The sequence below is a fragment of the Toxorhynchites rutilus genome, chromosome 3 (genome assembly GCF_029784135.1).
Source record: "Toxorhynchites rutilus septentrionalis strain SRP chromosome 3, ASM2978413v1, whole genome shotgun sequence".
NCBI classification, from domain to species: domain Eukaryota; kingdom Metazoa; phylum Arthropoda; class Insecta; order Diptera; family Culicidae; genus Toxorhynchites; species Toxorhynchites rutilus.
This window is the reverse complement of record NC_073746.1, coordinates 85,724,833-85,751,271: the sequence shown is the minus strand read 5'-3', so window position 1 is coordinate 85,751,271 and position 26,439 is coordinate 85,724,833. Positions and strand designations below refer to the sequence as shown.

Below are 26,439 nucleotides of genomic sequence, written 5' to 3'. Positions count from 1 at the left end.
TAATTTTCGGTCTGTGACACCGTGCGCGAGTATACGTGTTATGATTTTGCACGCAAGTACAGGAGTGTTAATTGAATTTTTTTCTTCATAGTTTACGAAAAAACACCTGATTTCTGGATATGCTATGTAAAAAACTCTTACAAAAAATATAAAATGTATAGAGCTCGCTTTCTTTAACCATATAAACTATTAAAAAACTAATACAATCAATAATTACGAAAAAAAAATCCATTCGTAAGTGTAATATTAGTATACATGTCGATAACTCGATATGTAGATGGGAGGCAATCTGGCGTAGTGGTAACATCCATGCCTCTCACGCTAAAGGTCACGAGTTCAATTCTCACTCCCGACATTCTTCCAAAAATGGAAGTAAAAGCGACGAACCAGCCAAATGGGTTGAAAGTCACTATAATACGGTTAAAAAAAAATCGATATGTAGATTACCTTAATCGTAGTTCATAAGTTATGATTTTTTCGAAAAAAGTCATTTTTGGAAAATCATAAAAAAATTAAAAATTGAGATATCAAAAACCGGTTACGTAACAATTTAGATAATTCATTGTTATATGTTGGAAGCAAATTCAGCCAAATCGGTCCACTAAATTCATAGATAATCGTACTACCCCAGCTGAAAAACAACGTTTCGAGAAAAACGCGTTTAAATATTGGTACAGCTATGCTACTTCTTTTGAAGTAACCCTGAGGTGTTTACTGTAACTTTTCAATGAAACATCGAAAAATCCACGCATGCAACATTTCTGATGGTGAAAAAATCGTTTTTTCGACTTTCCAGAGTAGGTTCCCCCCTTGAGACTTATCAATTGTAGAGTAACTTTAATACTCGCCGTGATAAATATTTCCAACACACAGCCAAAAATTCCACAAAATATTTCTGTACCAGTGAAGGGTGAACTTGTGTCAGAAAGCCACATTTTTGGAGGTTGGAATTATTATTTGATGAAAAGCACAAAACGCGACCTATTTGGTGGAAAAAAATGGATGGGTTATATCTACGATATAACCGCAAGGTTGACGTAAGACTTGTATTGATTAAATTACTGTTTGAGTATGTGTTGTGTTCGTACTCGCTTTTGTAACGGGTATTTCAATAGAGACGCTACAAAAGTAGACCGAGTAAGGTTTGCCATTTCATAAAAGAAAGATATACGATCCAACAGCGAGTCGAGATTATCAAAATTTACTACCGACATTCGGAGTTAATGGCCTCAACTTTAAGAGCGCTACGTCCAATTTATGGTCGTCATATTCGTCCTGCCAGATCAACGACTGAGCGTCTAGTGGAAAAAATTTAATCCACAGGCACAGTACAAAATGTTCCCGTGCCAGTGAGACAAAGAAGTGCCCGCAGTGTCGCGAATATTGCTGCCGCTACCGCATCAATTGAGGAAGATCCTAATCATTCTCTCACACGTCGTTCTCAAGCGTTGGGCATCTCTGTGACGTCGTTGTGGCGAATTTTTCGAAAAGATCTTGGCCTACATCCTTGCAAGATAAAATTGACGCAAGAACTGAAGCTGCTTGACCACCAGAAGCGTCGTATGTTCGTGAATTGGGCTGAGCAACAACTAGAAAATGTTCCGGATTATCATCGGAAAATCATCTTCAGCGATGATGCTCATTTCTGGCTGAACGGTTCGTCAATAAGCAAGATATGCCTTATTGGTCAGGCAGCAATCCACACGTAGTCTATTAGTTACCATTGCATCCCGAAAAAAATTACGGGTTGGCGTCATTGGGTCGTACTTCTTCCGTGATTATCAAGACTGGCACGTTACTGTGAAAGGGAATTGCTACTGCTCAATGATAACCGGATATTTTTGGCCCGAATTGGATGATATGGACTTGGACAATATGTGGTTTCAACAGGACGGCGCCACAAGCCACACAGCGTATTAAACAATCGATTTTTTGAAAACCAAGTTTGGTGTTATCTCACGAAATGGCCAGTCTATTGACCGCCTCGGTCGTGCGATTCGACGCCGTAAGACTATTTCCTGTGGAGCTAGGTCAAGTCTATGGTCTATGCCAGCAAGCCAGCGACGATTGGTGAACTTCGTACGAATATCGAACTCGAAATTACAGCAGTATCGGCCGATTTATGCTTGAAAACCGTCGAAAATTGGGTTCAGCGTCTGGACTTCTGCAAACGTGTCCGTAGTGGCCAAATCGAGTTCCATACATAATGGCATCAAATGTACTTTCACATGAAAAAAGAATTTCATTGATACCCAAAACCATTTTTGATTTATTTAAAAAAAAGTTGATGGGTCTGGGCCTAGGGGTACGGACGAAATATTGACATAGGACTGTGATTGTGTGTAGTAATTGCATTTGAATTGAGTTTCTTCATTGTTCAAAATTTGTAACTTTTTCTCTTTTGATACATCAAATGAAAGCCCTGAAAAACCGTTTCCTGTATGAACTTGTATCCTTGAACGGGTTAGATGAGATAACGTTGTAGAATCCGGAACCACATTCTGTTCAAAAATGTACACAAAAATACTATTAAAGCCATAACTACCTTTTTTCTTCTGTATATTCAATTGTGCAGAAGAAAACAAGAAGTCATCATTCATCTTTTTTGAACACAAATCTAAATAGTTAAGTGATATAAGCTATAAGTCAAATAAATCTATGACTACATAAATATATAAAAATAGCATCTTCTCCTTCGTAGTCACGTTTTCCGGAACATTGTTTGTAATAACCTTATAGCCCGGTGATGTATATTAAGTAATCTATGGCTCTCTTGGGAAGATCATGAAGCTGCTGTAGTAAATTGATCTCATTTGGTGCTAAGTAAGGTGCTCATATATAGGAAAGGAAAAGGAGAATGGGCATGTGCATTCGAGGAAGTGAAGCGTGTTTCTTAGGAAGACATATATGGGGAGCATAATATTAAGATCGCGACTACTCAAGCTATCATAATCTGATATGCATAAGTATACCCTTTCGATCTTCTAAATCAGCAGCCAGTTAAATTCATTAATTGCATTTTTTACATAACCAGACACCATGCTCGATATTATGACATTCTGGACCAGAATTACATAAATTGTTAGTAGCAAGACCTACATATTAAAATGGAATTGAGCACGAATTGATTGGGCAACATACAATACAATAACTGATAAATGCCTATTATCGGTAAATGGAGAATAATTTATTATACGCGTCAACTCACGTTGTGAGCTAACGCCCGAACTTAGGCAAACAGATTGCTCGTTGCGTTGGGGAAGAAAGCGAGTGGTTAGTAAATCGAAAGAAAACATGCCCATTTTAATCGTCAAATTGTTAACATTTTTTACTATATTCACTGTTTACGTTTTAAGCGAAAAAAATTGCTGGATAAATTTCCTGTCTAATGGTATATACACAACATATGTCGCAATGACGATTTAGAGTAAAATGCGATTGAAAACTCTTAATAAATCGTTACATTTTTCGTAGAGTGGCCCCCTATATAGAAATCAAACACATAGTCCTATGTCAAAACTTTTGTAGCGCTCTTATTGAAAAACCCTATGGTAACATGGACTTCAAAACACATTCCGGAGTGCAAAAATGCATGCGGATACAAAAGAACCCCCTGGTTCAACTGGTCTGCTGTTTAACTGAGCGAACGTTAACTGGTCCTTGGACCAGCTGAAAAGCAGAATTTCGTAAACAATCTGCGCCATATTCGAATGGAAGATTTGCTGTGAAGGGCATTCGAATGTAATTTGAAATGTTATGAAAATTGACATTATTTTCGAATGACAAAAAATTTATTAAACCACAGAAAAATAATTTTCTCAAATAATATTTCATACCTGTTGTCGCACTCAATGCGGAACTTCCATTGGAGTCCTTTTGTTTATCCAATTATTTGAACAACGCGAATCAAACAATTCATTCTAGTTCCCCTCGATTTTATTTGACGTTTAAGATGCCGGACCAGTTAAAACGCGAATGTCGATAACTGGTCTTCCCTTTTTCGCTCAGTTAGTGAATGCTTACTGTATTTGCGAAGTAAACTCGAGCAGGGTCCCCGGAACTTTTTACCGAAGAGTTATTTATGAAATTCCGACGCATTCGTAAATAATATCCGAAATGATAAACCAACAAATTTCAAAAAAAAAGATCGCGTAGTCCTACGTCCAAAGCGGTCGTGTCTCGGATACAATCTCTCGATTTTTTTATTTTTATACTAAAGGGTGTTCCGTTTGAAATCTACACATACTCAAATTGTTCCATCTTTTGATCCGCAGGGTAAAATTAATTTAAATTTTGCGTAGACATAGTTTAATATGCATTGTTTACACTCAAAATGGCAACGAAAGAACAGTGCGTGCGCGAAAAAGTTTTGCACGAGAATATGTCGCATCGTGCCATCGGAAAAATGTTGGGAATCGCGAATTCCACGGTGTCTGGTATCATAAAACGGTTCGAAGAACGTCTGACTGCTGATCAGAAGCGTAGATCCGGAAAAAAAACTCGCCAGATCAACGAGAACGATAACATACGCGTGGTTGGTCTTTTGTTTTGGTCAGGGCTTTCACATTATCTGACCACTGATACTGATACTGACCTTACAGATGGATAGTTTAATGATTTCTGTAATGATAAAACATAGTTTTCATGCTGGAAAATCTTTATGTCGTGTTTGCATCTCATTTTTAGTCCTTTAACGCGTTTTTCGTTATGCGCGGTGGCCTTACCAGACTATGAATGAGAATTTGGCCAAGCATAGTCGTTACTATCCTGTTTCTGTTCGGATAGTAAAAAAAAATGACGACAACGGGAAATTACCGAACATTTGTTTCACCTCAATTCTATCTCTATTCTACTGTGTGACTTATAAGCCCATTTGTTTTGTCTATTTAAATACCGGAATAACTATTTTATAAAATAAGCATAAAGTCTACACATACAGTACTCGTTCGGTAACTTGACTTTATTCAACTAGACTTATATTTAACAGGGCGTGCGTTAACTGGGCTGCAAAGCATTTAAGTCTCAGTAACAAATGTCAACTTCAAATTGCAGCTTTGCTTCTGCTGTTTTGCACTCCAGTTAACGAGTGAAATTCGATAATTCAGTTGATTTTCCGGCCCAGTTAGCAGGCGATTACTGTATCTAATCTTTCATTCTATAGTAAACATTGATGAGCCAATGGATGGATACCTGATGTTTTATGCGTGTGAGCTTATGTCGTGGTTTCACGGGGGTTTCGCCAGACGGTTCCGGAATATTAAAGGAACATACATATTAGTTCAGATACTTCACTAACTACATATGAAGGATGTTATTTATTCTCACAACAGTTTTTGTAATGCCACTGATCATCGTATACAGTCTTTTCGAAGAATTTGGAGGCAATGTTTAATTCGTTAAATTCTATTTCATCTTGTATACCAAAACATCTGGTGCCTGAACACGTATTGAATACCCTCCGGTGGATATTGGGGTACAGAAAGGATTATTATATATAGCACGACAGAAAAAAGTTTGCGTATGATCGGTTAGGGCACGTGGTGGTGTTTATGCTTGCTAGCATCTACATATATAGTTTACACGCAGAAAGGATATACTTATTAACCGTGGACATCGGCCTCTATTTGGTCAAACACAAAGATTCGATCATCCCAGCGCTGCAAGAAATAAGATGATTGCGAAATAAAAAAAATACAGAGCACCATGAGTTTTGCGGTTAATTTTGTGTTCTTTTTTTTTATTCTCGCTATTGCGATTGTAATTATTTTTGGGTGATTCTAGTCATTGCTGTGATTGAAGAACGTTTTTGATTGTGTTGTTTTCGATTGTGGCCGAATTAATATGTCGTGTTGTTTGCTGGAAGCATTGCTTTGCTATATATGCATAGAGCTTTTTGGGGTGTTCATTTGTACAGTAGAAAAGCTTAGTTCGTACAGAGTGCTTCTTGCTGCCGAAATTGAAGAATGCTTTGTTAATAACTGTTGGAGTTGCGATTCGCCGCCATCCACCATTTTTCATAGCTAACATATTCTCACACTATAATTTCTGTACAGTGACTTATCATAATTTTCGAATAAGGTGAATAAATATGCCGAATAAATGCCGGAAAATATTAGTAATGGTATGATTATTGCAGTGATGTTTGATTTTCATTGTTACAATGAGATTTTATTAGCTGACAAAAATTTTTTTAATGTACAAATAATAAGCGAAAATGACTAATAGATATAGAAACAAAAAAATGCATGCGATAGTCTAGTCAGGAATTGAAATTACAGACTGATCCAAACAAAGAATGCTACAACATTCTTAAAAATACATATTCTAAAGCTTTAGTGTTGCTCCATGGCAGTAGTCAGAGTTGGAATAAAGCGTGTCGCATTTGGTCGGGTCAGACGCTTCCATTTTACGCCAGCACAGGATTCGTCGCCAAAAATCAACCCTCGGGGTGCGCTTTCCATTGCGCCCGGTAGTCTCAGTCAATTTCACAGGTTGGGTTCCAAAATAGTACCGTCGATAGTGTCGTGGTCCCTCATAATTAAAACTACTGCTAGTGGAACAAACAAAACTTAGATTTTTACTTTCGAAACTACCGCTACCATTCGCAACCATGGTGCATTCTAGTGCTGTGTTGGTGTGTTCAAGCCGTGAACATTCAGCGTGGGGTGAATGAATGATTCTACTGGTGGGATAATCAGAACAACAAGAACAACGTATCGGTTTGCTTACGGTTGAGAGTGATGTTTCCTGAGTGTCCTGCATCGCTTGCCGCCGGTGGTAGGCGAGCTTCGCCTTGTTGATGGGCGCACCTGATCGACGTGTAGTGTTTTGTAATTTTCGATTTATTTGTGTTTGGTCGAATATTAGTTCATGATCCCAGTTACGGTTATGATGACGTCCAAAATGAGCGGAGTTTTTTATGGTTGCAGATGTCATTTTTGTGTGGGTGATCCAAGCAAAGCCAACGTATTCGAAGGGTGCCACGGGAGGAAGAAAGAACAATTGAACACAGTTTTAATTTAGTTTAATTTAGTGGCACCATACTTTGAATCACAATAACTGGAACTAACATAAAATGGTGGTCTGAACTATTCATTGTAGTACTAGAACAATTATTATCTTTTAAAAGGATTCACAATCTTAATGAACACCTTTTTTGTATATTACAACAATATATGTTTATTAACATTTTTTTCTCAACCGGTGGTACACGGATAACAGCGAGCAGGGAAGGCTGTTCCGTTCAAATCCCTCGGTAAGGATTACTTTTTTTCTGTTTTTTAGCAAATGAACGATAGATTCCCGAAGAATACATACGGATACTCGATTGCAATGATTAATGACGTAGATAAGGTACAGTGTGTATCGTACGATATTCTAGTGTTGAGGCCCAAATTTCAGACGATTTTTCAAGCCCCTAAAAAAATATAAAAAAAACATTTCTACTATCCTTTAAATCATCATTTGTTTATCTATCTTTCAAAAACAAAAAAAAAAACGAAAAAGAAATATTCATAATTAGAATAGTTACAAGCTGATGAAGTGAGGGGGTTCAAAGCATTGCCAGGGCGTACACGATTCCAACCCTTCTGGTTATCCAAAACAAAAAAAAGAACAGATTCTGAATCTGTAAAGATGCCACTTTCGCATGAACCTCGGACAAGTCAAAAACATGTTTTCTGAAAAAAATCACGGCCGTTTGAAGAAAAAAATGCAATTTGAAATGTTTTTTTATGTTTCTCGATTTTTAAAAAACTACTGAAATTGAAAAAAAATGATTTTTTATTGGTACATGCGATAGAATAATGCATACATATTTTATTCATATAAATTCGACATAAATCGGTTCAGTAGAACTTAAGATATCGTGTACGCCAAGCCATAAAAATTACTATAATTAAGTAAATTTGTAATTGAATTTTCGAAAAATACATTCTAGGGTATATTTTTGAATGCCTAAACTTCAGAAATATAAAGAAATTCTTTTATAATTTCTAGACTAGAATACTGCATTAAGAAAAAGCAAATTGCAAATTGTTGCAAATACTTGATTCGGTCCAATCAAATGAATTCAAACCACAAGGTTCTTCTCTTCCGTGCCTAGATTGCCGAAGTTCGTGCTTTTGAATTAAAGGATATCGTCATGATTACAAGTTCCGAGACATGTGATGTGGCAATGGTTGGCTCCATAGGTTCAATTTCGAAAATGTTACCATGTTCGGGAGGTTCTACATAAAAAACCACAATCAACTGAATTGTCCCCAATTTTACTCAATCAAGAATTATTGGTGGTTGTCCACTAACTAGGGTGCCAATGATGAGAAAAATATGAGAAAAAATCGACCCTAAAATTTCAAAAAGTTACCCCATAAAAAATGTTCACCACATCGAAAAAACACCCTATGCAAAATATCAGCTCAATCGGACTTAAGGGAGTGACGCAAAGCGGTCAAAATTTGAGTTTTTTGAAAATCGAAAATTCACCCAAGGAGGGAGTAAAGGAAATCGGGGTTTTCGAAAAAATTCTTGAAATGGCATGAAACGTCGAGATCTAGTGTAAATCTCGAAAAAATAATGTTTGTCAAAAATCGGTACTGGTGTCCACCAATGTACGATCTTAAACATCTCCTCCCCCTTCGTGGACAAGCGTGGACATCCATTAAACCCGTTGTGGACATCCCACCATTTTTCCGAAAATAAACCTACCAAATTCTTGATGTTTCCCCGATTGAATTTATATTAAAATATCGCTTGTGAAACAAACCTCGTGCATTTTGAAGTAGGACTACATCTTTCATTTTTGTACCGGGGTGTAAGTTCAAAGTTTCGAAAACGAGAGCGCGCCGCTTGGAGTGCATGGTTTAGAAGGTTTTGAATACCTCTTTGCCGGTTAAACGGAGTGGTATGATAGTCACTTCATTCAAAAATAACATGACCAACAGTTATATGATTGTTAGTTATTGATCCGAAACTTTGTTTCAATAGCATAAAAAATGCTTTGAAAACTATTGAAAGCTGTTGAAATCAACAATTTTGTATATTAGCTGGTGCTCGCTAGAAATCCATTTAGGTGTGATTGGAAAGTGATAGAAAGATGGTTTTGCTCGCTCGCTTAAACACTATGCTCTTCTCTCCCATTTCCATTTCTTTTCTGTAGCCGAACTGAATGGAGCATTTAGCGAAAATCCAGGTATAGATGATAATTCTATACTGATAGGTGCCATTGACTATGGATTTCATAGTGAAGAATACGAAATGTTTGATGTGGTGCAGTGGATATTTCATCATATCAAAGAAATCACATTGATGAAAGCAGCGTTATAACATAATTTGTACAATGCCATAATCGATCGTCGTTTCCAATTGTTGGAAAGAAGGGTATTATTTTGGCAGTTATTCCGAGAAGAAATCCATTCCTTCTTTAAGCATTAATAATTCTGCTCCGGATCAATGAAATTGTATGATAATCATTCCATTCAGAAGATAAAATGTCCAAGAGGTATATGATTGCTACTTATTGACTCGAAAAATTGTTTCAATGGCTTAAAAATAGCTTCGAACAGGTTATTAAAATCACGCAAATTTATATAAAAGCTGGCGCCCGCTCAATAACCCATTTAGTTGTGGTTGGGAAGTTTTGACAGATATTACCCATTTCTATTTTTTTTATTTACAACCGACGTAAGCGGGATGAGCTGTTTGATTCTTCAAAAAATTAGACAATCAAATCAAGAGTTTCGTTTGAAAAACGAAACTCGAAACAAGACAGCAGTGGTATAAATAAAAAGCTAAATGAATATCATCACGCTGTTCAAATTAGGAAAATGTTGTGTTGTATTTTGTTTCGTTTAACACCCGAATTGCCGCACAAATTCATGGACATTAGTCAGTGCCTTATTTGGGATGCCGTTAACTTATATGATCCGCAGATTCATCATCCCACAAACATGAAAACCCAAACCCATACCTTGGGAAAAATAGAGTTGTCAGGAGAATTCGTGTCGGATTGGGAAAATCAAAAGTATGGTTCATAAACATAAATTTGTACGATATATATCATCGTTTTGTTCCATGATATTTCGTCGCGTAGAATTGCCATCCCTCAGAATGTGTTTGGTTTCTGTTCAAAAAACGGGTTAAGGTGCCTATTTTTATCATTGAGTCGAATTCGTACAGGAACCTGACAAGTGGTAATCTAAAAGTGCAGTATCAGGTGCAGTTAGAGTATTATATCCCAAACTAAAAAAATACTACCAGATTGTCAATACGATCTTAGGCTTAGAATTGTCTTGAAGGAACACGACGCCTATCATATTATTGGGTATTGGAACTTATTGGGATTCATTCCCTGATAACTTTGTAGAAAATCATAATACAGCTCGTTATTTCAGTCTTACCATACACAGAGTGTGAATTTCTCCGGGGGAATACCGACTATGGATTTTTTTGCTTGCCCAAGATTGTTTTTATCTCAACATTGTTGTAAATCATTTGATTCTTCATCGCCATTTGCTACCAATACATGTTTTCGTTGCGTTTGTGAAGCGTAGATGATGATGCGTTCCATAAAATTCTTTTGACAAATAATATGTGAGCGTTTACATTATAGCGTTCTAGGTAATCAAACCACTTGCTCATGAACGGTGTGTTCGGATATCTGTAGTGAAACTGCTAATTCGTTTGTCATATTCTGTGGATTATTTCTGATCGGCGTCTTTATAACATTGTTATCAGTGGTGGCACAAACTTTCCAGACATTTCAATAGAAACAAAAAATTCCCCCATGTAATCAAAAAGAATATCGCTATCGGGAACACATCTCCAGGGATACGGTCCCCATAAAAAATCGTGTTGTTCATTTCCCATTATCGCAAAACCCTGGAAGTTTTCGTGAAATAAAAGTAAAATGGAATGAAGCATTTAAGAGTGGAAGCTGAATCGAAAACGCACCTCAGGAAACAATGTTGTGCTTTTTAATATTATAAAATTCTAACATTCGTTGGTGGAATCAATTTGCACATCCACCTATTATTGATAAATACAGGAAATAAATACATTATTCAAAAAAACATTCAACGTGTCCACGTGGCATTATCTGAAATTTTTCCCATCAGGACAATATTTCATCAAAACTAAATTTCATCAAAAAAAAATGGAATAGAATTATTTATATTCATTCTATCAAAACTATCCCAAAACAGAACTATAATTCTAATTGAAACAAGGGTTTTTTTGAGTTATAGAAAAAATAGGAAGCTTTCGAGAATTTCCATTTCGTAAAAATGGGCATTCCTCCAGAAGATAGGTTTTCATGATACTGGAGCGAAAATTTTAAGAAAAAAGTTTTTTTAAATTTTCAAATACATATCAAATACATATCCATTCGCTTTAGTTTATTTTATTAGTTCACTTCAAAGAACTTTTGGTATAATTCAATGATTGATTAGCCCCGAAATAATCTTGGCATTCGATTTTTGGCTGTCTTCGATGTTTAACTCTATCAACCAAAGGACGTATGTGGTCTTAATAATTCTTTATATTTAACCTCCTATACTCGCGCATACGGTCTCAAGAACCGAAAAATCAATGATTATGTTTCGAGGAGGCTGAATTAAATGGCTATTAAACCTGAATGAAGTTTAAGAAAACATATTTTTTGAGTTTTTTCTTTAAACAAATACCTATAACGCCTAAAATGTACACAAAGCAATATTACAATATACGGTCTGTGACACCATGCGCGAATGTACGAGTAATGATTTTGTGCGCGAGTACAGGATAATAATCACTCTACAAGACGATGAAGATACTTTATAATGAGCTTCATTTCCATATGGTCTAGTGGCTAGAATATACATTTTAGGAAAAGGAGAAGAAATCCCACGAGCACAATATTTTCACCGCATCAATCGTATTGCCGTATAAATTTGGGTGAACGTGATATTTAGTTGATATTCACAAGATTACTTTACTTTTTTTGCATAATACGGAAAGCTTGGTTTAGCATAGTTATAATGATTAAAAATCTTTTGCCTAAATTCCTGATATGAAAATCATTCTAGTACTACAACGATAGATAACCTGATAAAAATTGCTTTAATGTGCAAACGATTACAGTTTCATATCAGTCTGTTTCTGCTGTCGATACGAACACGGAAATGCAATGAGTCACTAGCGATATCTCCGATGTGTTAGCATATGAACGAGTGATATTGTTAGCTAAATCAAAACCAAGAGCGTTCTCTCAGTGACATTTATCGACACATTTTTCAGTAATTTTTTTAAAAGGGAATGTTTATTCTACTCTTTCTTTGCACAGTACTGCACAGTTTTATCCATACAATAAATAACACAAAAATACCACTGGATAATATATAATAAGTGATATATGAGCTAAATTTAACTATCACACAGCGCATCACTTACCGATATAGCTCAGCAGCACAGGCAGAAACACGAGCCCATGGGCGGCACCGTACAGTACAATGCCGAGATACATCCTGAAGTAGAACACTTGGAAGATCTGACTCTTGGCGAACCCAAGCACCAGAATGCCACCGAATTTGGTCAACGTAATACCGGAGAAAACCGAGCTGCCCATCTTGGTGAGCGCATCGGCTGCTCTCTTTTCGCGTGTTTCCTCCGTAGATACCGAGAAGCTGTGCACAAGGTGGGAGCAGAATTCCACACTGATACCAACCGCCATCACCAAGTTCACCAACGAAACGGCGTTAAGGGAAATATTCCAGTGGAACATCAGGCCGCCTATGTTGATCACGATCATGGTTATCGTAATGACAACCACTAGCGACGAGTGGATGTCGAAACCCATGAGCAGGTACGTCACGATGAAGATCGCCAACACCGATATGCCCATGCTTTTAAGCGTGTCTGGCCACATGGTCAAATACTGTTCGTAGAATACGTAAAATACCGAGTAGGGGAACACATCTACCTGCTGTACGTCCACTTCGCTTCTGCCGTCCAGCCGCAGTTGGGCATGGATTGTACTGGTGATGTTTGCCGACACTTTCCTGGCCGATCTCATCGCTTCATAGTAATCGGACGATGTTTTCAGGATCGTATGGTAAGCCATGAAATACGAAGCCCCAACGTCACTGTACATGCTGTTCGGCGCGGTTTTGAGATTAACCGCATTGCCGTACGCAGCGTGACCCGCTTTGGCGCAATTCTCGTCAGGATTGTCTTGCAGGAAGAAGGACACATAGCGGCGGAAACTGGTTTCGTTTGGTCGGTTCAGCGATGTCAGGTTGATGTTACACTTGTCGCAGGTGACTGGAAAAAAGATCGAGTTAGACATTACTGTAGACTAATGATCGCAAGACACTCACATTCATGTGGACAAAACGTTCCATTTGGTTGCTGCTTACAACACGACTCAGCACCGGACCAGTCGATATAATCATCCAACCACGAGGCAGCAGGCCGGGCGATGTAGCTTTCCTCGGGTCGCCTGCTCGCAATGTAAACCTGCGTTGACAAGCTGTCCAAATTACAGTGCTGCCCACCGCATATTAAGTTTTGATCGTATGCTTTCGAATAATTCAAACCATTCTTGACGACGAAATACATCGGCGGTCCAATGCTCAGATACTGACCAAGATAGCGGAAATATTTGAGTACAAAGCTATCCGCGGGCATGGACAGTTCTTGATCCAGACCAATATCGATGTGTGGTGCAACCGCAATGCTACTGCACAACCAGCCGAAGAATATGATCATCACGATGACACGGATGGGTTTTTGCATTATGAAAGGCACATAGATGCTTTTGAAAAATTTATACAGCACCCCCTCTTTGTTGGTGGCATTAGCGGGAATATCCTTTTTCGAACCCCTCAGGAAGAACAGCACATCCAAGCGATTGTCGGCTTGACGCGCCGTGTCCAACGCGAGTAAACTGACGAAACATGTGATTTGCAGCAGAAAATCGATAAGCAGAGCCATTCCAGCATACAGAGCGAAAGCGCGAACCGCGGGCATATCCGAGAGTCCTCCCAGGAAGAAACAGCAACTCTCACTGACCGCAGTCAGCAAAATTGATGGTCCCACACGCCCCAGAATTCGACCAATGTGTTCCGCATGGGTCTCGGTTGGTTTCTTAGAGTCCCGTTGGTGCGTTTGTACCAAGATGAATATGTTGTCAACGCCAACAGCCAACACCAGGAAGGGAATCACCTCCACGATAATTAAAGTCGCAGGTATTCCAATATAACCAAAGATACCAACAGAAGCCACGACAGAGGCCAAAACGATCACGACTCCACCTAGTCCGAGTGTTATTTTGGAGTCTATCAGTGCCCTATTCCACTGGTTCACGTGTCCGAGTGAGATAGCAATATATGCGAACATGATAATGTATGACACGAGAATAGTTGATACGTCCGATTGAGATTCTCGCCGTAATTCATCCTCAATAGATCGTTCCGAAGTGAACGCAATACTCATGTTAGCCTTCGTCCAATTCCTCATAAAGTCCACGTAGCTCTCCTCCCAGCTCAAAGCAGCCGTCAGTTTGCTTTTGTCATGATAATTTTTAACCAGGAAAGTCAGAATAACAGCATTTGCATGTTCATACTTCGGCTTTCCTTCCGTCGATTTGGGCTGAGGAATTCCTCCGAGTGCAATAGCCGGATCAACCGGTCCGCGATACGGTGCAAGGCACTCTGGATTATACGGGTTGCCAAAGCACTGCATCAATTTGTCCAAATAAATAACCGGGTATCCCTGGGGATCTTCATCCTCGGCGTCAAATGTTTCCATATCGTCCTGGAAGTAACCCCACAGCGATTGCACTACGCAATCCTCCGTTTCGGTTGGTCCCCGATAATCCGAGCTCAATGGCGCATAGCATATGTCCTTCAATCCAACAGTACTGTTGTCGTCCAGCTTCGATTCTATCTTTTTGATTGCCTCCTGCAACTCGAACACATCCAACAGGAACTGTTTGTTGAACACCGGCCCGAACTCGATCACCCCGTTCGAGGTGTTGTGAATCACGTTCGACAGATTTTCCGCCTTGATGATGATCTGTTCGATCCGGTAGAATGGCTCGAAGTGTGAATCGAAATACTCCCGTTCGACACGAGATCGTGAATTCGGGGAAGCCCACAGCTCGACGGGATTGGTGGTTATATGCAGAAACAGAATGCCGCAGCCCATAGCGATGATGAATAGGATGCCTGAAATGAACAAAACATCGTGAAACACATATTTTTAAGGTACCACATGGTACCGTGGCACTCACCCAGCAAAAGCACAATCCACGGGTGTTTGGCGCATGTCGTGCCCCAAGCGGTGAAGAATTTCTCCAGTGCCGATTCGGTTTTTGCCCCGAGTCGCTCGAAGTAACCGGATTCGATTTTGTCATCGCCGTGAATGTCGGACGGGTGCGGTCGCAGTTCCTGCTCGCCATCCCACGTTGCGCCTGTTTTCGGGAAACAACATTGTTAACAATACCGGTCTGAGTTTGTAACCAAGAAAAAGACTATTCATGATAGCCAATCAGAGGTTCTGTATTGTTTATTGCTGTCGAGAAATTTACTTCATTTTTTCCAAATTAAAAAGGATTGTGATGATAACAAATAAACATTTTGGTGATATAATATACAAAGATGATTCGGTTAGTAAAATCAACGTGAAACAAACTAATGTTCTAATGTGATGCACATAAACGACACAGAATGGAAAGCTGGTGCACATGAAATATAACACTTATTTAAGACAGTGAAACTCTTATGGTTATGTCGTTAAGGTTTGACGTTAATCATTGACTATATACAACTTAGAAGCAGTAATTCAATACATTCTTCAGTTATGAGTACCGATAAACAATTTTTGGTTATTGCCCAATATTTCTTTCGCTTTACCGATATTTCAGACTGAAAACTGAAAACGGATCAATATGTAGATTGTGTGTTGTACTCACAGATCCGCATGTGTTTGTAGATTATTGTAAATCATGTCATCGTGGTCCCTTTGGCATGACATTCAAGATTTTGTATGATATTGTTGACCGCTAAAATATGTTCCCCGCAATGGTTCGTTATGGTAAAACAGCAGATGTCACTGTTGAATCCATTAAATCCTCGAGCATCCTCTTGATTGAGAGTTTTTTTTATTCTAAATTATGTGTCGTACTCATAAATCCGCGTACATTTGAAAGCACATCAGGAATCATGTCTTAAGCGATGGAATCATGTGTTTTTCGCATTAAAATGAGGTCTGTCTGCATATACTTTACTGCAACGGGACTGAAACTCAAATACACCAACTACGAGAGACATGAGCGAATCCATCAGCTCTCTGAGGGCCGATTTAGAGTGAAGGTCAACATTTTTTCCCTTTATCAAAGATTTCATCGGTTTCAGGTATGAACAGCCTATCAGCATCTTCTTTAGAGTTGCCGGAACACTTTTTCAACATTTCCAAAGTATCACATGTAGTTTCTACAAACACCACCATGGTAGCGCACCCTGGCAATCCTTCACTAGCATAGTCCATGAACCAAGGGCAAAAAGACCCATTGATCTAATCAGCGGTGTGAGCAACATCGATACATCCTGGATCTCTTTACTGCTGTTGTTGACAGTGTTCAACATCGATTCGAAAAGTGCATCTTGCAGCTAATTTTCATCTGATAAGTTTCGAGCTGCTCATGCGTTGGCAGTGATAGCATTGAACGCTGTCTATTGAGTGCCATGAAACCAACTATTCTTGATCCATCGAGGATATGATTATAATTTGCCTCTACATCTTTTGTTCCATCAAGTCAGACACACGCTTTCAAGTTTTTCAAAAAGTTTTCTGGTAAGGGAACTATGCACACGAAAATATCTACCGTTTCTAAATAGCTCGTCGTCGGCCACGTTGCTTCTGGATACACGCTGCTCTGATCAACCTTGTAATGCCTTCTCTGTATTTCCGAAGGTTCCACTTACTTTCTTGTAGAGATTCCGTGTTTCGTGATGCTCCAACTGATCCACAAACTCTCTCTTCGAGGAAAGTGTAGGAAAGTAAGAGATGTCAAGCTTCGAAGGCTTCGCTAATAGCGTTGAAAGATTTCTACAATTTATAGGTCATACGCATTTTGTCAATAATTACAAAAGTTGAAGGTTTGAAGGTTTATCCCGCAGTTCAGCTGACATTATTAAAAGCCTCCAAAGCATGCGATAAACGAGTTTCCACGTTTTATTCTTCCTGAAACAATCATTCACTTGGAGCTTTTCTTTTCCGATGTCTTGCCTTGGTGTTTATTGGAAGTTAAACTGACTTACCGCAAGGTTTCGTTGAGATCAAATCGTTGCACTTAAAATTATTATATAAAAGTTGGACTTCAAGTGATACAAAAATTAAACACACATAAAACTGTTTTCAAAACATAATTTAACAAAAAAAGCTTGCTATTTGTTTGCTGGACCAGATGACAAGGATGTCCTCGGACCATGCCTCCAGGCCAGTGGAGAGGAAGCCGAGCGGTTGAAGATGCCGAAATTTCCTTGTTCCTCTTCATCGTGGATTTTCTTGACTGATCCATTGTTCAGACACTAAATCTTGAAAAATAGTTCGGTATCGAAGCGCTGCTACTCTCGCTGAATCGTTGCTGAAGACATCTCGTATACTCCATGGAAATTTCGCAAATCATCATATTTCGGGTAACCACACAGGTAGCGTTCGACAGAGTTGTGAACTTGAAGTTGTTTGCAGAGAAGATGGAAAGATCCTTTGTTGAATCCATGTAAGACCGAGCAGTGACCGATCCTCAGTATGGACAGGATTCGTTCTTCAATCATTCTCTTCTCGTCGTTGAACCTGACAGTCGAGCCCTTGATTTTTCTAAGAAACTGCCTTCTCTCTGCGAACTACCTTTCGGTCCAAAAGGAACGAATAGAATTGGTGATTCGCAACTTCACGTCGTCCTGCGGCACATCTCAAGTGAAAAACGGTCCGGTGTGACCGATTCCGACAAATCCGTCAGTCGCTTCATTCCCTGCGATGCCGTTGTGCCCGGGACCCACATGAGCATAGGATCGGGCAATAGGTACTTCCTGATGGCCTGTACCCATGGGTGTTTGGACCTGATCGCACCGATGGCATCAATGGCGCTCGCCGAATCGAAGACGACCAACAACGGCTTGAAAGATGACATTGTGGTTGCCTCGAAGATGCCGGCTACTACCTACTGTCCGAATATCTGATCTCGTGGAGACGGTATTTTCCTGCTATGGTGGCCCTGAAATATTCTAGCACACCGGTCGAGCTCGCTTTCTCTCGGAAGTTTATCCTGATACAGTTCTCGACGAGAACAGTTGGGAAACTTCAGTCGTTCGCACCAAACCAGGATTGTTTTCCCCTCGGGGGAGGTTGGAATTCGCCACCCGGTGCAGAACTGTGTTGCTAGGTGCTTGTTTTCGACAAAAATCTGACAGTCCTTGCTACGATCGTAGGAACGTAGGCAAACACGATCTGGAACAGCCTGTTCATGGCGACGATAAAAAGGCCGACGGCAAGAACAGAACCTTGAGGTACTCCTGTTTCCTCGTGGAAAACTTGGGAGTTGATGTTACTAATTTTGACCTCAAAGGATCGGCATGTGGCGAGGTTCTTATTGAAGTGCAGTAATTTACCGTCTACCCTCCAATCTGTCAGAGTTTTAAGCACTAACGAGATCCATGTTCTGTTGTATGCCTTTTCCAGGTTCGGTGCTAACATCTCCATGTTCTGACGGTTCCTGACGGTTGGACTCGGCTGTCACGTTTTCGAGAGTCGCGAAGTAGTTGTTGGTGCCCCGGTCGGAAGCTGAACTAGTCCAATTTCCTGTTTTCGATTAAAAAGGTGACCAGGCGTCTGTTCGCCATTCTTTCCAGGATCTTGGATGAACAGGAGGTTCAGGAAATTGGACGGTAGCTCTTCACGTTGTTGCTGCTATGGCCGATCTTAGGTATGGGTGTTACTAGGCTGTCTTCAACCCTCGGGGAATTCGTGTGTACTCCACAGGTCGTTAACCCTTTTAGTTAACCCTTGCCAAAAATACCAACGACGATATATCGTTGCGCCTCCGTTGGGGTCTTATTGTACTCATCACAAGAGGTCTGGGTTTCAAAATAACCTTATAAAATGTTAAAATGGTTTATATTCGATGCAACACAAGTAAAAAATGGTTATTAGATTTAACTTTTTGTTATATTTTAGGTTGATTAGTGCCGAGGGTCTATATATGTGAAAACGCGACCACATTACGTATCATTCAGTCGTTCACAACAGAATGGATGGCGGAAAAAAATGTGGATTCAGAAAGTTCATTGGGTCACACATCGAGGGATTCAACAGTCCCAGGTATCCGCAAACTTCCTGGAAGAATGGAAAAGGTTCGCGTAGTTTGCAGCAGGGTGGATGGTGGGCCTGTGCGAAGATCGCGCACAATTTGTAATAATTGCAATAAAGGGTTGCATGGTATATGCATTAGTAAGCATCAATGCTAATAAATTGCTCGTGTAAGTAAAAGTAAGGAAATATTACATATTTTTAGAGGCCAGAAAACTAACTATAAATATCTATAATAATATTTATATTTGTTTTAGTGACGCATTACCAGCCGCACCATCCACTTGTGTAGTAGATCTGTCTGGCGCTTGCCGTGCATCATAGCGTTATCCTTCCGTTTTATAATCCGACTTCTGTTATTGTATTGCAAATGATTGCAAAATGCAATGTTTATACATTATAATAAAATATGTGTATAGTGCTATGACCAAATGATGCCTTTTTTATGTGCAATTACCATTTGGAAAAGAGAAATCACTTCTGTACGATTTTTGTTATGTCTTATGTTCATGTTATTCTTATGATTTTCAACAAATAATGAAACACAATTCGTATCGTTTTATTCTCCATTTATTTCCGAATATGCTGCTTTTTATATTTTATAAATATCGGCAAATTCGCCGATTCTGCCCGGTATTCTTTGCTTAGGCACGTTCTTTTCGCCGGTACTAAAAGGATTAAAGATGCTGAGAGGAACGGACTATCCGAGCAAGGATCATCATGAGGGTTATACCATCCACTTGAAGAATGTGTTTGTGTGCCCTTCTCTTCCTATTAACGTATGATGAATGCCGAATGTTTTGTCATCCATCTAACAGCAGCTGTACTCGATCGTATCTCCGTATATAGCCTCCTAGTGCAGATTTTGCTAGCGGTTTGCTGACGTGGAAGTATTGGACTTTATATGCATAATCCAGCCCTTATCATAACAGAACTATGTGAAACGCCGACTTTATTGGAAACTTCGCGCATTGAAATATCGAAATTTCGGGTGAAATTGGCTTTGACATTTTTATTTGTCTTCTTAGTACATATAGCATGATTCTGCACTGTTTCCTCTTCTCGTGGATGGCACTAAAGTTCCCAGTGGAACTTTTGCCTCCTCAACGTAGGTTGTTGAAAGTTGAAATTTCTATGCCAGATAACACGACTTGAATGTATTTTGGAATGGCAAGCTGTAGAATACGCGTGACGACAGTGCACATCGGAGGACTGTTCCCATCTCATCCTAAAAGCATGAGATGCTTGATCTCATCCTGATAGCCTAGATTCGTACTACAAATTCCAGGATACTCAGATCGTGGACAAGAAGAGGACTGTCAGTGTTTAGACGTGAAGCTGGAGAATATTTCTCGGATGGAACTGAGGACAGAGGATACATTTGCTGTCGCTATGGCCATGTGTCCATAAAAGCCAGTGTCCAGTGTTACTTCTAGGTCGTAGATCGAGGTAGTTCGATTCAGAATAACTTCCCCAATATCGTATCGTTACCTATGAGTTCTTAGAGTCGAGTGGAAGAGATTAATATAGTAAGACGAGTTTAATTTCATGTCGTTTTGATGGCACCAGATCAGGAGTTTGTCTAGATCTTTACTACAATGTCATACAATCCAGTGTTGAAGAGTTCTCTCGCTAAATTCAAAGCCTCGACGACATTCTGGATGAGAGTTGCGCCAGTTCGAGATTCATCGTACACCGCCGTCTATTGTTCTGAGCATTTGACGTTCAAAAACACCAAGTGTTTGCGAGTTTCCGTTGAGTACCATTCATGCTACGTGTCCGAAGAGAATTACCCTATCAGAGATATGCTTATGATATACTGTGTACGGGGTTGGAGTATGTTGGACCTTAGAGGTTCGTGGCACGACTTTCGTGTGCTATGCTTCTTCGGATTTATGTCGTTAAAGATAAGTTGAACCTTTGTGATTGTGGCAAGAGACGCTTCTGAGGACACTCTATTTTGTAGACCTCACCATTTATAGTTCCTGAAGAGATGTGGCTAGCTCTAATTTCTTCTCATCTGCAAATCCCTGCGATTTTCGACATGAGACCTATGGCGTCATGGTGTCAATCGAAAGAAATTACTTCGTGTTTGACAGTGTTCAATTCCATACTGTTCGACGACAATAAATCAGGGGTTTCTCTATATCTCCTTGTAGTTATATCAGTCTGGTGTTAAGGAATTTTCTGGATCAAATTCAAGGTTGTCTACGGAGTGGTGCACCGGACATGAAAGGACAAGAAACGGCCTCTTGCAACACACTGTATTTGATATATAGATCGGGCAGAATTGGCGTGTATGAACGCTATGGGAGTAGTCGGGTACGTGTGTAGCAATTGAGTGAAGGTAGAGGGAGCCCGAATGGTTCAATCCAGTACCATAGTCGTGTGGCGCTACGCATCACGCGCTTTTCCAATGTCATCTTGATTCTTGCGCTCCATCAACCTGAAAAAGACTTTGAAGACTGAAGTTCTGATGTCACGAATCTATGTTGCACGAACTCGTGTTGAACATCTACAAGCGGTGATCACGCCGCTTTATACAGTATTGCATTTTCGAAAACCTTACACGGAGAATAATGAATCGATAGTCTACGGCAGTTATTGCGGCAGTGAGTCTTGGCAGAATTGTGGTGTGATTGAGGCTGTCTTACATGTGCTCACAAGTCATGTTTATGATAGATCGATTATACAGATGTGAAGGGCCACGGATCTATTTGTCGTCGAGGATATCCAAATTAAGCCCACTGTCGTCTCCAACTGTCGATGATTTGTGGCTTTTGTCTATGTATCTTTTGATCCAATACAAAAGCATCCTAGATTCAGTATCTGTAAAGAATAGTACCAACGTCTTCGCTTATTGCACTTTTCGATTTCGATTTCTTGCCGTTCCAACGCGTTGGTAATAATCGAACGAAATCTCTAACTCCGTAGACCATTTGGTCATTAGAATCCGTATGGAAACATAATATAAAAATTATAAAAACATTTATATACTGTATAAAATATATCATTGACAATATACGTTGTTTTAAACACATAGAAAATAACACAGTTCTCGAACCAACATATTGACACTACAATGTGCTAAGTGAATAAACATCAATCGAAGCCTTTTTTTTTGTTATTGATCTAATGGCTACGCTCGGATGGGTGTTATTGGTAATGCTCGCCTTCCTATGGCTGAAGTATTAACACAAAATAGTGAGTGATCATATGATAACGTGAAGGTAAATCAGAGGATGAGAATGGTTATGAGTACAATATACAGAGCAACACCTATTACGTTTTTCGCTGATTACTTCACGTGTGAATATCGGTGCAATGGAAACAAAGCTACAGAGATGCGCTAGGCGAATGTATGAATGGTGATGATTTCACATTGTTTTGTGCGTATGAACCAACAATTGTTTCATTAGGCGATGAGGTTAACTTGCTAAAGCATTACACACTACACTAACATATAACATCGAGAAGAACGGAAACAACTCGCTCATCGGTTACGTACACACGGAAGCAGTGTTTGTGTGGATGTGTGTGTCTGCTTTGTGTAACTAACAGAAAGAAATAAAACTGTAAACAAAAACCTACTCGATCTTTTCGATTGCAGGGGCGAGTCTTCGCGATCGGTGCCCAAATCGCCACTGTTAGACAGTCCACCGGCCAAACGACGACCCACGGAAGAGCGCAGGTCGGAATTCAAGGTATCGCCATGCACCAGAAGTTCTAGAGATGGATTGGGTTTATTTCAGTTTTTAGTATTTGTTGATCGAATGATTGTATGCGTGTGTGTGTGTGTGCGTGTGTGTTTGTGTGTGTGTTTGTTTGGTCAATGATGACCAATTGCATTTGTTTTTTGTTTGTTTTGTTTTTGTTTGGAATGCCATTTTGTACCAGATGATCGTCCGAAAGTATATGAAACAAAAAAGAAAGAAAGAGAAAGATCATCATTGATTTCTGCTGTATTATTGTTGTTGATTGGAAAATGGATGACCGAAATGAGTACACTGTTTTCACAGAGATGAGTTTTCCCCTCGTTTACCGAGTGCGGGTGGGTGTCGGCATGAGGGAGTGTATCTGGTTGGAGATTAGTCACATTGTTATATATACTGTAAACCGAAACCCGATTTCGTCGTCATTCTCCCTGATCCTATGTTGACGAGATGCAGTCTATTTTGTGGAAAAATTAAACAAACTAGAGTATGAAGCGCAAGCAGTAGCTTGGAACGGAAAAGCGTATACGTAAAGAGTTGGAGTGTAAAAATATTTACTGCACTATAATTAAAACCAAATACTTGCTGCTACGCTCGGCTTGTTTAATTCCAATCTATATCAAGCAGCTATGAGAAGCAGCGAATATATCTGATTCGATGTAAATTTTTCCACGTTAGGCTATCTCGGTAAATAGCGATCGTAGACTAAATTAGAGAATCTGAGTATTCATTACGGTTTTATTATTAGTGAATAATAGCGTTTCATTTTGAACGGGTTTTTGTTGAAAAAATACATATTTAACAACCGGAGACTTATAATTGGCAATAAAACAGTTAAACTTGAATAGGTTCAAAAATAGTCCTTACGGCATTTGTCCCAGAAATGCAAATCACGCCGTGACAGCAGAACAATGTGGTTACCGAAAGCGTACCGTGTCTGATCGTTCATTGTCACAACCTCCGGAGCCAACCAGACAGTCCTAACGAATGCACTTCAGCAGCGTGTCAGAACAAAATAGAAACTCGCATAAAACCAATGACAGTAATTATATTTCGTTTGTAACGGCGGCGGCCGTTTTCTACACGACAATTTTCCGCTCCATTAAAGCTGCTTTGAAGCGGCTAGACAGAGCTGCTGCTCACTGAAAATGAAACTACTGACATGCGTTTTCTCTTGCCCCAACAGCAACGTGGAACCGGAGAAAACGAGATTAATATTTCACACGAAGCGCTGAAAATAAATGCCGCCGTCTTTGCTTCGTGACAAGTCTAAATTTTCCCCCTCCACATTCAGGATAAGGATCGATCAAACAATCCTCACTGCATTATGTTCGGAAAAAAGGCGCACATTTTGTAGCTCTTTTTTGTGTTGATTTGTTTATGTCACCAACGTGAACAAACTTCCGACTGTTTCCTTCCGGCATTTTATTTAATGACAGGCGAAATTTCTAAATCGATACTTTCGGTTTGCGCTATTTGCTATTTTCTTTTATCGGAGTTCATTTGAACTTGGCAGTGAAAACAGCGCATAATGTTGGTAGCTGGGAGTATTGATGTGGAGAAAAGCACTCCACTTCTCCACTTTTTCGTTTGAATTGTATTGTAGAATAAACATGAGGTTATCAGAAGACGGAAATATTAGACCGGGGAAAAAGAATCTTATTACTTTTCCGATAAATGACTGTTCAGATCGATATTCCGTTATCAAACATTTTCAGACTAGTGACATTCGCACTAAAAATAGAAAAAAAAACATTACATTTTACAATTTTTTTTCGGTAAAAATGAAAATGAAAGCCAAACGGCTGAAATTTTGAATGGAATTTATGGTCCCGATAATGTAACAGCTAATAACGACTTTCATTGTCTTCGATCTCATTAATTTGTTTACGTTTATTCACATTAGCAGGCGCTTGAAATCTACCAGGGCTGTGGAATCGGAAAAAAATTCCCGACTCCGACTTCGACTCCAACTCCGACTCCTGCTAAAAAAAATGAAATAATTTGAAATCAGGTTTTTCTATCTTATAAAACATACAGTTGAGGGAAAATGTGAATATTAGGTTGGGGAAAAAGTAATCCATTATTTTTGGGTGACATTCAAAACTATTTTTAATATGCTAATTTTAATATGGATTTTCCGATTTATACCGTTTTGTAGTAAAATTTGTTGCCATTCTAATGGTAGCTTTATAATGTCTCTATCATAGAGGTCTTGGTCCTTATTGACGAAAAACTTAAGCAACAGATTTTTACAATCTTCTCTTGATCCCGGTTTCTTATCATCCTGGAAATTATGCAATGCGAGAAAAATGTGGTAATCGCATGGTACCAGATCCGGACTATATGGTGGATGCATTAAAACATCCTAATCAAGCACCTAAGCACCTAATTAACACATCTTCTGTTGGCCAATTCTGGACGTTTCTGGTCAATCGCTAGTTTCAAAAGATCCATTTTTGACAGTAGTTAAAAACTTGTAAAAAAATGTAAAAAAAAAATGAAAAAAATAAAAAATTTTGAAAATAAATTAAATTGCACGTATTTTCCTGTTGCTGTATCAGTACCATAAACACCATTCACATTTTCAGCGGCCTGACTTGCATTTTCGCATTTTTAAAAGATATTGTTTTTGAAAATATTATGTATTTTTTTTTTGGAAATATTATGTATTCCGTCGACTTTAGTACCATGTGAGCGAATTTTCCCGAAAGCAGGACAAGTTTGCAGTGAAAATCGTAGTAGACTTTCATCCGATAACATTGAAGAGATAATAAATCAAAAATAAATCAAAATAGGTAATGAAGTTTATTGTGATGAAAATATATCAGAGAAAACCTTCAGTAAAGTAATACTTTTACTATTCTCTGCATTGTCTATTGTTTTTAACCTTATTTTTTACGTCTTCCATTCTTCACATATCCTAATAAACCGCTTCTCGAAAAGAACCGTTGAGCCGCACAAATGAGCCGGCTCTCTTCATTGAGTGCACGGCTCTGAGCCGCTCACTGAAATGAACCGTTTTGCCCATCTCTATTCACGGACACGAAAAAATGGACGCAGAAATAACTAGAAACGAAAAAACCTATCTCGAAAAAAAAAACTAGACGCGAAAAAAATAAGACACAAAAAAAATCGATAAACAATACAGACAAAATTAATCTGCCCCGATTTAAAAAAACACGAAGGCGGATGAAGAAAATCGACACGAGAAAAAAAGAACCGAGCGTGGATAAAAAAAAACTAAATTAAAAAAACACTCGAATTAAAAAAAAAGATGCGAATGCGAAAAAAGGATCGAAAGAAAAAAAAATCTATAAATGTAAAAACAGGGCCCGAAAATAAATCTAAACAGGAATCTACAGGAATCTAAACCAGAAAA

The 26,439-nt window shown here is 39.1% G+C and overlaps 1 protein-coding gene across 5 annotated transcripts in view; it reads right to left on the bottom strand.

Annotated features, from left to right (window-relative positions):
- The window catches only part of LOC129779619 (NPC intracellular cholesterol transporter 1), a 96,659-nt gene that overhangs the window by 9,800 nt on the left and 60,420 nt on the right, over window positions 1–26,439 (bottom strand). The window contains exons 6-11 of one of the 5 annotated variants that reach the window (XM_055787199.1): window positions 22,936–23,070; window positions 15,269–15,448; window positions 13,353–15,203; window positions 12,427–13,296; window positions 6,730–6,809; window positions 5,606–5,657 (exon numbers count right to left, since the gene is read on the bottom strand). In XM_055787199.1, coding sequence (XP_055643174.1) covers window positions 5,606–5,657; window positions 6,730–6,809; window positions 12,427–13,296; window positions 13,353–15,203; window positions 15,269–15,448; window positions 22,936–23,070 — 3,168 coding nt within the window. Of the gene's footprint in view, window positions 1–5,597; window positions 5,658–6,729; window positions 6,810–12,426; window positions 13,297–13,352; window positions 15,204–15,268; window positions 15,449–22,935; window positions 23,071–26,439 lie in introns of all 5 variants that reach the window. The other 4 variants (XM_055787203.1, XM_055787201.1, XM_055787204.1 and 1 more) reach the window with 4 other exon arrangements.